At 30.1% G+C, this 12975-nt stretch overlaps 1 protein-coding gene across 6 annotated transcripts in view; it reads left to right on the forward strand.

Annotated features, from left to right (window-relative positions):
• LOC126880616 (NAD(+) hydrolase sarm1) overlaps positions 1–12975 on the forward strand; it is a 496620-nt gene that overhangs the window by 129792 nt on the left and 353853 nt on the right. For all 6 annotated transcript variants that reach the window (XR_007696654.1, XM_050644609.1, XM_050644612.1 and 3 more), the window contains exon 2: positions 1648–1701. Coding sequence is in view for 5 of the 6 variants with exons in the window: in XM_050644609.1 (XP_050500566.1) it covers positions 1648–1701 (54 nt within the window). In the remaining variant the exon portion in view is untranslated. The remainder of the gene's footprint in view (positions 1–1647; positions 1702–12975) is intronic.

The following is a 12975-nucleotide window of genomic DNA, read 5'->3' on the forward strand; positions in this document are numbered from 1 at the left end:
CTTAAAAAAATGGTGTATATATCACGTCTCTACACCTAGTAGAAGCAGAGTTATAGCTAATGAAAACAGGTTCATATTCGTCAAATTCCAAATGGAATACTTTAACGTGAAATAACCAAAAATGAAGCACATTTCGGGGAAAACTCATTACAACTTATTTAAAGTGTTTAAAAAAAGCTTCATTTTTGTTTTATAAAAAAAATTTTTAGCATCAAAATTAAACAAGTTACGCTCAAAATAAAGTTACATATTCCCTTTTGGTTTTGGTAAAAAAATCGAGAAAATCACCCCCTAATTAGTATCTTAAATGAACTTAATCGTTACGACTTCACAAGTTTCTTGAATCGTGTATATATTGTTTATGTGATCTGTAAGTTTCATCGGATCAAAGTCCTTATTATTGAAAGGGCTGTAGTTAAAAGGGGTTGAACGAGTCAGTGATCACGAATGTATGCACATTTAGAAACACCAAATCTTAATCAATTTTTGTCTAACAGAAAAACAAAAAATACGTGATATTCAGAAAAGCAAATCTGACTTTTTTTGTTTTTCGAGATTTTTGGTATCTCTAACGATTTGTAAGTTATTTTGAAAAATAGCATATTTTTCAAAATTTAAATTTTTAAAAATTTTACTTTGAAACCAATTTTTTTCAAAAATAAGCACTTTGAATCGATGAAACTTACAGATCATATAAACACAACATAAGTAAAATAATTTGTGGAGCGGTAACGATTAATTTCATTTAAGTTGCTAATTAGGGGGAGGTCTTCCCGATTTTTTTTTGCAAAAACAAAAGGGACGAACTTTATTTTGAGCGTAACATGCTTAAATTTAATGCTAGAAACTTTTTGGAAAAACAAAAATAAAAATTTTTTAAACACTTTAAAAAAGTTATAATAGATTTTCCCCAAAAAGTGCTTAATTTTTTGAATATTTCACGTCGAAATATTCTATTTGAAATTTGGTGAATATGAATCTATTTTTCATTGGCTATAACTCTGGTTCTACGAGATCCAGAGACCTAACGCTTACACCACTTTTTTTACTTCTTTATAAGCTATATTTTTGCTAAGAACGTTTTTTTCGACAAAATACTTACTTTTTGAGTTATTTGCGAAAAACTGTCTAAAAATGTGGTTATTTTGTTGAAAAGTGAACATATTCACTCGCAAATAACTCGAAAAGTGTTGACTTGGCGAAAAAGCTCTAAAGAACAAAAGTTACTTAAAATTAGTCAGTTTACCCATTTCCGGACTTATTTTGGACATATATTTTTTCACCCCCAAGAGGGGGTGAAAGTCACCCCCAGGGCAAAAGAACACATCGGCACAATATCACTTTTTTTCTTTGACATGTAAGCTATACGTTTGCCAAATTTCATGTCAATCCAAGAGGTTCTTTAAAATTTAGAGCAAAAACCGTGAAAGAATGGACTATAAGGCCAATATTCGGGAATGAGAATGCAATGAGGAGTGTAATTCTGACTCAAATTCTTAATAATTTCTCATTTGCAACGTAATTAGCAACATATTATTTTGTCGTGGTAGTTAATGCTTTAAAAAGGTTAGACTTTCTAAAACTACATAAGATTCTGTAAGAGAAGTAAAGAAGAATAATAATTATTAATTTTTTTTTTATTTTTAGTTACAGGGTGTCGCTAAGGATAATAAAATCGTCATGGGAATTTCAAAAAGTGATGTAAGTAAAATTATTTTATTCATTTATTTAAGTATTAGTGTCAAAAGCACCTTAAAAATAATTCTTTTATCCACTAATTTTAAAGTTAGGCTGTTTTACCTCACGTTTTTTAACATCTAGCTGATACCGTACTGGACGTTTTTAACGTACGGCTTTAGAACGCACGTTTTTTAACATCGGTCATTTTGGCCGCACGTTTTAACGTCCGGCTTTTTTATTGGACGTTTTTTCCATCCAGCTGTTTTATTGTATGTTTTTTTCCTCCCAGGTAATCCCCAGTTTGTTGAGTGACTAAATCTTCGATGATAAAATTATTATTTTTCTGCTTGTATGAGAAGTGATGTATTTGTGGCTTGTAGACTGATAGACCAGTAAGGATCTGTTTTTAGGTGGATGTGAGAGGTGGCATTCAGATTTTTGCGGATAATGTTAGGTGATAACTTCGTTAATAATAATTGATTTATGCTCCTTCTCAAACATGCCCGGAACATTAATAAAAAAATTCAAATATTTAAAAATTTCGAATAACATCGATTTTTTTCTACTTTTTTTGTTTGTTTATAACTTTAAAACGATTCATTTTGGAACAAAGTCGTATAGGAATAAAACAAAGATAATTAAATTTTCTATCAGATGCGATTGGTTAAAAATGTCTTAATTTATCACCCTTGCTGCAAAATAGCAATAAATATAAAATAAGGGGGCAAAACAAGCCTGTCATCAATGATTTTCCATCACTTAAGTTCCACTTGGAATCTTCCTAATTCGCTTAGAAAATTTTTTAATGTGCTAAAACCGTACACCAAATTTCATTAAAATTTACTTACTAGATTTTGAATAATAATTTTGCAATCAAACTTTTTTTTAAAAATTAAAATTTTTTAAAATCTTGCACAACAAAAACTAGAACATACAAAGATTTGTCAATTTTTTTACATATAAAGAAGCACTCCACCTGTCTAATGCACTTTACAGAATTGAAATCGGATTATTTAAGCAGCCTCAGCAATGTTTTAAAGTTATAAACAATTTTTTGGCTTATAAACAAATTAGTGCTGTGGCCAGGAGGGGGTGCTACGCGCTCCTTTATTTAGATGGACTTACCCAAGATTTTTATGTATTTTTGACCCGTAGAACACGATTTTTTTGGGTTTTTTATTGGCTTTTGAACTAATGAGGGAAAATTTTATTTCGATGACACATGACGTGCCATATTTTGCGATGGTTTGTTCTTTTGTAGCCGAAGGGAGAGCCCGAGTACGTTTGGTTAATGAATCACCAACCAGAACCTACATTCTCTGGCTAGGCTAGTTCCATGTCTCTATCATTTAATTATTTAATAAGAAATACTTAATGTAAGTTAATTTTTAACTGTACCTTGGTCTTTTAAACGTTTTCACTATGATGCCTAGAATTATGTTTCCATTAATTATTATGTCCTATCTTTTTAATTTTTCCCTGTTTGTTGTTTCTTTGATTATGGTTAAATTATCGTTTTCCATTATCTGTTTTTAAGTTGTTTCACTTGTATGTGTATCCAAATCAATTTACTGCTTTACACTAACGTAAAAAAGGCAAATTACATAAAAACAGCAATGAACAGATCAAAATAACCGGCAGAAGATTGAAATGATAACAAACGAAGAAATAGTTTTAATTTGTCAATAAAAACAAACTTGAAAATAAAAACTTATCTCATTTTACTACATAAATAGCTTTTGCAGCCTCTGAAGTAAATAACCAGTTGAGATAAGTAAGATTTGCACGCAGATTCCTGTTCCCATTTAAGCTAGATCTTTCATAAAAAGCCAATCATTACCATTAGATATAAGACCATTTATTTGATTCGGCGTGTAGGCAGCGGAAACGTTGCACGTTTTTGCTTGCAACATGCAAAGTAACATAACATGGTGGCGCGTGGGATGCCCCTTTTACACTTTATGGAAATAAATAATGACCTTCCTTTTTTCGGCGCCACGCCAGCCACTATAACCAGATACAGAACAGTTGGTGAGAAAGTTGCACTGGAATATACGACGGTACTTATGTTATTTCTATTTTTTGTCAATACATATTTTTTACTGTTATTTACGAATTATTCAGTGTCATTACTAACGTGCTACTGAAAATACAGTAAAACCTGTCAATAACGGTCACTAAAAATGACAGAACTATTGACCGATATAAAAAGGTGGCCGCTAATACCAGGTTTTGTAGTCCACAAATTTTGGTTTGAGGAACTTTGAAACTGGCCGGCTAGTTCAGGTGGCCGGTTTTGACAGGTGGCCGTTAACACATGTTTTACTGTATAAACATAGTTTCAAAAGTTATGCATCAACCAGAATTATAGCCTCGACAAAATAGCCCGCACACAAAATAGCCCCGACAAAATAGCCCGCACACAAAATAGCCCCGGTCAAAACAGCCCCGGCTAAAATAGCCCCGGCTAAAACAGCCTCTTATAAACAATTACATAATTATTTATACAAGGTGTCCAAAAACTTTTTTTTTAATTTAAATTATTTGACAAAAAGGAAGAATGTATTTAATTTATTTAATTTAAAATGCATTTTACTGTTGCCCGAAAACAGAAAAAAATGTTTATATCATAAATTAACATTGATTTTTGCTTAACTTTATTGTTCAAACTTCCAAGAGGCAGGAAAGACAGGACTCGAGTTCTCTGAAAAGACAATTTTTATTTAATGTGGTTAAGATAAACATCTGAATAGAGGATAATTACCATTTCCGAAAAAATGTATTTTTAAGGAATTATTTCATGATGAATTCTGAAGGGAGCTTTTTTTTTCGGGGCTATTTTGTCGGGGCTATTTTGTCGGGGCTATTTTGTCGGGGCTATTTTGTCGGCGGGCTATTATTCCGCGGCGATTTTGTCTGCAGGCTATTTTGTCGGAGCTATTTTGTGTGCGGGATATTATGTCGGGGCTATTTTGTCGGAGCTTTTTTGACGGGGCTATTTTGACGGGGTACCGATATAAACATAGTTTCAAAAGTTATGGATCAACCAGAATTATGCTCATTTTCATAGTTGATTTTTTCATTAACAAAACGGATTCCGCTAATTTTTTTTATTATTTTAGATTTTTCTTTGGTATTTATACAATCGAGCAAAGTTTACTCAAACTAATTTTTTGTATTTATACCGGGTGGAAGAAAAGAAATGTTTTTCTTACAATACATTTGAGACACCTTGTAGGGAGGAGAAGGTACAAATGTGAGTACACATCGAAGTCGCATTGTAGTCTTATGTTTTGTGAACATTTTGTTTTTGAACGTCCCTGATATCTTTAGGAAACAAAGAAAATACACGGTTTTATTCTTTAACATGTGTTTTAACTGAAACAAAAGTTTGAGACACCCTGTAGAGAGAAAATGGTACAATCCAATGGGAGGTATACATCAAAATTGTGTTGCAGTCTCATTTTTTGTGAACATCTTATTTTTTTTTAGTTTCACTTATACCTATCTTTAAGAACAAGGAAACTAGACGGTTTTACTTTATACAGGGTGAGTATACTTTATACAGTACCTCGTATGCAGGCCTCTATGGGGAATAACAAATGACCATTAAAAAGTGTCTGCTCCCATTGTTTAATAATATATAGGGCGAGTTGTTAATTTTTACAGAAATTTGTATTCGTCATAATTTTTAAACAGTAAGATCTGTGTGCCTCTTATTTTGGTCAATCGTTACACTTTTACCACCCAATCAACTGATTTATTTAAATTAGAAAAAAATCAAGTCCGGATTTAAAAAATTAGTTCGTTTTGATCTTAGATAAAAATTTCACCCTGTATACGATTTTTGAAAACTCTAATAAGAATTTTACAAATTAGACAAATAGGCAAGTAAAATGCCGTATTTATTTTTTTCCCACACAATTACTTAATTTTTTATAAGAAAATCAAATTTGACTATGAATTAAAAGTTTGGCGAAAAGAACCATAGATCTAAAAAAAACCTTTTTTCACAAAAATTAATTTTTTTTAACAAATATTTAATTTATAAGTTACCGCCCAATCAACTGATTTATTCAAACTAGAAAAAAATCAGGTCCGGCTTTAAAAAATTAATTCGTTTTGGTCTTAGAAAAAAATTTCACCCCGTATACGGTTTTTGAAAACTCTAATAAGAATTTTACATATTAGACAAGTAGGTAAATAAAATGGCATATTTATTTTTTTCCCCACACGATTACTTAATTTTTTATAAAAAAATCAAATTTGGCTATGAATTAAAAGTTTGGTGAAGTGAACCATAGATTTAAGAAAATTAACTTTTATTACAAAAATTTTTTTTTAACAAATATGTATTTAATTTATAAGTAATAATACTACCACTGCTCGTGCTATACGTTTTAAATAACGCAACCTTTTTAGCCAATTTCCAGAATTTTAAAAGGAACAAGTTGTTTTGAATAATACTAAAACATCATCCTGTATAATATTTGTCTCTCAAAAAGGAGATAAACAAATAAACCTAAATTAAACAAAAATAAAAAGAAATATTTTCCCGTCGTTTTTTGCATCACTACCTTCTCACCATGTATTAATACTATGTATTATGTACCTACTTTATGCAGGATGGGCATCACCACATTTCTCAGTTGTTGTTCGTCAAGATCTTCATGTAACTTATGGACATAGGTGGATAGGACGCGGAGGGCCTCATGCATGACCACCTAGATCACCTGATTTTAACCCTGTCGACTATTCCCTATAGGGTCGATTAAAAGAAATGGTTTATCGAGAAAATATTAATACGCGGCAAGAACTAAGTAATTGATAAAATTATTGATTCTTGTAACATTATTAGAAATGATCGCTTAACTCTCAGGAGGTCTATTAGACAGTTGATGGTCCGACAAAGATGGATTTTATTTTGAAAATCTGCTATAAATCTCAAAAAATGTGTTTTATTGTTTCATTTGTTTCTTAAGTTCTTTTATGTATCTATGCATACAATTGTTGTACACACATACATATTGTTAAATTTACTTAAACGTACAAATAAATCCGTTTATGTTCAATGTTCTACTCTACATAATATGTATTTTCTTTTCGTTAATTTAAAAAATAAATTTACTGTATTTTGCCTTTTGAAATAAAACTCAGAATTCAATAAAACGGCACTACCTATGAATCACTAAACAAATACTATTAAGGGTGATGTTTTAGTATTATTCAAAACAACCTCTTCCGTTTGAAATTCTGGAAATTAGCTAAAAGGGTTTTATTATTTACAACGTATAGCATAAGCTGTGGAAGTATTAATACATTCATATACACTTCGTCTAATTTACTAACCGTTGCACGTCATCTGCGTCATAAGCTGTGACGTCACATGGTACCAACACGAAATATTTAGGCGGTAGGTGTGTTCTTTTTTAGAATCAATTTGCCTAGTATACTGGAATTACAGCCATTAGACATATTTTATTATAAACGCGTAGAAATAATATTTGACGATTTCTATTAATGTTAACCTAAAGAAATACACAATAATATGTTTCATTTAATTTGTATAAACGGATTATAAAGCGTTTTTATGAAGCAGATTTGTTCGGAACACACTGTAACTGTAATCGAACGAAGGTGACATTTTAGAATAAATTGGTAACATTTATTTGACAGTTGCGGTGATGACACTTCATATTTGTTGATATTCTTTACTATAAGTAGGTATCTATCTGTTTTATTATATTTACTGTTTTTATTATATACTTTACTATAGAAAGATCCTCTACTATAAAAATATAAATTTCACCTAATTTTATCACGTCTCTAACTTTTTTAGTTGTTATTGTAGACATAGGTATACAAAGAAACCTACCGGCTTTTTGCCAAGAGTTCGGAGCCGTTTTTTAATTATTAACAATGCAGCGCAAACACGCTTGCACTGCAAATCTTAAAAGATTGTAACTTAATTCTTGTTCTCTATTTCTTAAGTTTTTACTTATTTACATTGAATATTAATTTGTTTTGTTGTATAATCCACGTTTACAATAATTATGTGATATATTTGATTTAAAATGGATTCAGGATTTTTTTATACTTTGGCAACTATGTCAACTTAGATCTCTGGCGTAGATAATGACGTGCAACGGTAAGTAAATTAGATGGACTGTATGTATAAATTAAATATTTGTCTAAAAAAATAGATTTTGCAAAAAAAAATATAAAGTAAGTTATCAATCGAAGTAGCACAGAAAATGACAATAAATATCGTCTCCGTACCACCAGATTGACAACAGGTGGAATACTTTCTTTGGTTACTAAATCTAGGTACTATTTTTTTTAAATCTATGGTTCACTTCACCGAAGTTTTAATTCATAGTCAAAGGACATCGCACACATCTTATGGAAAACATAATGTCACTCAAATTCAATAAAATTTATACGAATATATTCGTTTTAAATTAACGGTCAAATCTTATCATTGCGCCAACTCTTAATTATGATTAATTACGGCGCAAATTGCAATTAAAGTTTATCGAAATCACATTTTTGAAGTCAGTAAAAGTGTCAGTTACAATCACTATTGCTCTGGGTGCTATTCAAAAGAGCTTAAACCCCGCTGGGCCTAAGCGGATTGGTGAAACTAATCCGCTGATTTATGGAGTACCGACAATTTGGGTATTTTAAAATATTTTTTCTCTCTCGAACTTATGTACGTACCCATTTGATTTCAGATTTATTTATATCAATTTCTGCTCTTATTATTGAAAATATAGAGTTGGCGCAATGATAAGATTTGACCGTTAATTTAAAACGAATCTATTCGTATAAATTTTATTGAATTTGAGTGACATTATATTTTCCATAAGATGTGTGCGATGTCCTTTGATTTTTTATTAAAAATTAAGTAATCGCGTGGGGAAAAAATAAATATGCCATTTTAATTGCCTATTTGTGTAATTTGTAAAATTCTCATTAGAGTTTTCAAAAACCATATACAGAGTGAAATTTTTTCTAAGACCAAAACGAATTAATTTTTTAAATCTGGGCCCGATTTTTTCTACTTTGAATAAATCAGTTGATTGGGTGTTAACTTATAAATTAAATATTTGTTTAATTTTTTTTAAAATATCGATTAGTTTTTTCATGATTTGAAAAAAATGGACACCATGTCCGTGGTGATATTTTCCACATCGAACATTCGCTATCTTTGTCGTACAACGTACTGAGTCAATAGAATATGATGACAAGACAGTGACAATTTTAAATATTTGACATGGTATCGGGAATATTTTGAGTTGTTGATTAAATAATATTGATAGTGTATTTGATAAATAATAATTGATTTAAGACGTGTACTTAATAAAAAGTTAATTGTTTGTTATTTATGGACGTTCCAAGCAGAGAATTGACAAGATATTCTGTGATCCAAGTATTTTGTTGTTAAATATGTTCAAAATTGTAAGCGTTCCATAGTAACAATATATTATTAAAAAATCACTTCAACACTTTTCCTTTTTTCTCGATTGAATATTAGATTTTGTTGTACAGTAGATAAATTATTACAATCACTGAATACATAATTAGTGAAAAAATTATCAGTGGTAATTGCACAAGAGCTCTGAAATTATTGAATTTTTCCCGAGTTACACTTTGACAGTTTTAATTTCACGAGCCGAAGGCGAGTGAAATTATGTCAAAGTGTCACGAGAGCAAAAATTCTATATTAATTTCAGAGGTCGAGTGCAATTTGTTGTGATTATTTCATGAATAAAACTGTTCAAAACCAAAATTTTATTGTAATTTATTTATGTAAGTACCATTAAACACACAGTTTTTATAAATATTTGACGATTGAAAGTCATCACTTTTATAATTTTTAAAACATTAATTGTCATTAATGTCACTGAATGTATTTTTTCGTAGCAACGAAGGGCATCTGACGTAATATACTTAACGACGGGAGATTATCAAAAATTATCGATTTAATTCAGATTTCTGTAGCTTTCTATTGGTCAGAATCTCCTATGAATGAAATAATCATATTTATTAACTGAATTAATAATTTGCAATTATACAAGTAACAGTTATCCAAGAACATTCAAAAGCCATCTCTTTAAGGACATTCTACACCTTCGTTGCGGGGTATGCCTCTCAGAGGAAAGGGGGGAAACTTATATGCAAGCGAAACAATATTTTCGTAACAGTATTTTCACTTTTATTTAATAATGGTACGGTAAACAATCTTCGTTTTTTAATATGTTATTCCTTACAAAAAAAAACCTTTAATTTAAGCACAAATAATTAAGAATCGTATATTTGGGTCAAAAGTTATTAACTTTTTAAGAACGAAATAGTATTTTCGAAACAGTATTTTCACTTTTATTTAATAATGGTACGGTAAACAATCCTCGTTTTTTAATATGTTATTCCTTACAAAGAAACCTTTAATTTAAGCACAAATAATTAAAAATCGTAATTTTGAGTTAAAAGTTATTAACTTTTTAAGAGCGAAACATGATTTCGAAACAGTATTTTCACTTTTATTTAATAACGGTACGGTAAACAATCCTCATTTTTTAATATGTTATTCCTTACAAAAAAACCTTTAATTTAAGCACAAATAATTAAAAATCGTAAATTTGGGTCAAAAGTTATTAACTTTTTAAGAGCGAAAGTTTTATTTAATAATGGTACGGTAAACAATTCTCATTTTTTAATATGTTATTCCTTACAAAAAACCTTTAATTTAAGCACAAATAATTAAAAATCGTAAATTTGGGTCAGAAGTTATTAACTTTTTAAAAATTCCCATAAGAGCCCATGTTAAAACTTAACTTTGAACCTTAATAGTAATACGGCACGGTAAAACAATTTTTAAAAAATCAAGTCTTAGTTTTTTGAAATAAACCATAACATACTAAAATTTCATGCAAATCCTTATTAATTCTTTGCCGAAGGTGTAGAACGTCGTTAAGTTAATGATGACATTGTCATGTAGTAATGTTTACATATCCATACCAGTAAGAATTTTACTACACGTAATTTGCCGTGTAAAGACAGAAAAAGTAGGGATAGCCGTAAAATATTTGAGAATTATGTACCGATAGCCTTAGGGCCGGTTGTTCGAACGCTAATCAACATTGATCACTATCAAATATTTAATTACTGTCACAACTGTCAATGTCAACTTTGGTTGGGTTGCTGAAAACATATTTAATTATAATTATGATATTAGTTAGTCAATTAAAATAACAATTATTAACATAATTGATTAACTAATTTCATAATTGTCATCAATAATTATGTTTTCGGCAACTCAACCAAAGTTTGACATTGACAGTTGTGACAGTAATTAAGTATTTGATAGTGATCAATGTTGATTAGCGTTCGAACAACCGGCCCTTAATCTGTTCACGAAACAATCTACTATGAAAATGAGCATAATTTTAGGTGATACGTAACTTTTGGAACCATGTTTATTATACGTTGACAGTTGACAGAGTACCGAGTACCGAGCAAATAAATATGTACAACACAATATGAATCAATTCACAATAAGACGATCTTTTATGGAACTTATCGAGGCATGCATTGAAGACAATTGTGGACATATCGCATCAAACACTTACTTTTACAAAAACTATTCAGTGTAACTATTTTGTAACAGAGCTGTCTAGAGATAATTTCTCAAATTGTAGAACATTATGTGAACACACAATATTTTTATATATCAAAATAAATTTAATTGATTATTACGAAATATTTTTTGTTTTTTTCGCAACCTAAACCAATATAATTCATTTCATGTGGAAATTTTTAAAATGATGTAACTAATTTTGTAACTTCAATGATCAATAAATCAAATCTTAGATTTTAGTGTGTTCCTTGAAATATTATATTCTTAAATGCATTAATTTGTTTGCTAATATTTTTAATTAATCATCAGAAATGATTTCAAGGAAGTCCTTTCGTGATTATAGCCATTTATCATTTTCAGATATTTATTGTATCGAATATAATTTAAAATGAAGAATTATATGAAAACCTAAGTGAGGCCTAAGATAAGCCTAGCACAGAAAATGCTGGAAACAGCAGAAATAAGAATACTCAGAAGAATAACAGGAGACACGCTGAGGGATAGAACAAGAAGTGACGGGATCAGGACAAAATGTAATGTAGAGGGTATAAACTTGTGGCGACACGCTTTAATTACTATTTTTGCCAATTTTATTTTTTACTTTATCGTACTACATACGTTACGAATTTTCTATAAAAAAATATTTGAGTGCCCATAACTTCCTTTGTAATAGAAACTAAAATTTGAAATTTTGAAGACATATATGGTACTTTATTATCTATTATCACAATAAATTTTACCCAAAATGTGGCTTCCGGTTAAACCGGAAATAAAAACAAATCTTAATTTTTTTAGATACACCCTGTATATTTTTACATATTTTGAAAGAACGCAAAATTACCTTTCCAATGACATAAAACTCGTTGCTGTAGCTCAAAAACTCGAAAAGTTACATTAAATAGAAATTTTGCTATAATCTTATGTATGTCCTCTCTCACGCGATTATAGCAGAGCATTATTATAGGGCAGTCAATGAGGGTATTTGGCTCCGAATTCCAATCTACTACATCGATGTACTTGATATTTTCACAGTAAGTAGGGAATAGCTGAAGAAACAAAATCTACCCTATATACTATGGCGCTTTTATCTTGGGGCGGTTCCCACCTCTGCAAGGGGGTGCAAAATTTGTTGGTCAAAATAAGCACGGAAGTGGCTAGAGAACCTATTTCTAAGCAAAAACTGGTCTATACTTTTTTTGAGAACTCAATACTTTTTGAGTTATACGTAGTTGAAAATTGGCCATTTTCATTGAAAAATGACACCTTTTCGGACGGTTTTTTGTGAATACCTTAAAAACTATGCATCGAACTAAAAACACTATATAAAACATTTTTTAGATTATAAATAACAAAGAGATTCGTTCCTTCGTAAATGTTCTATTTATAATACAAAAAAAGAGATGGTAGGTGAAAGAGTTTGTTTTTTGGTGCATGCTCAAATTGGTGTATTCAACTTGAAATAACAGAGGAACGGTAGGTTTTAGGTGTATAATGCTACCAATGCCTTTTGTAGTGTTTGAAAAGGCCCTTAAAACGAGCACCATTAAATGACAGTTACATTCAAACTAAGCGAGATATGGTGTAAAAAAATACATGACTAATATACTTTAAGGAAAAATGAAAAGTACATACATTTAACCCCTCATCCACCAGAA

Source organism: Diabrotica virgifera, chromosome 2 (assembly GCF_917563875.1).
Source record: "Diabrotica virgifera virgifera chromosome 2, PGI_DIABVI_V3a".
Lineage (NCBI taxonomy): Eukaryota > Metazoa > Arthropoda > Insecta > Coleoptera > Chrysomelidae > Diabrotica > Diabrotica virgifera.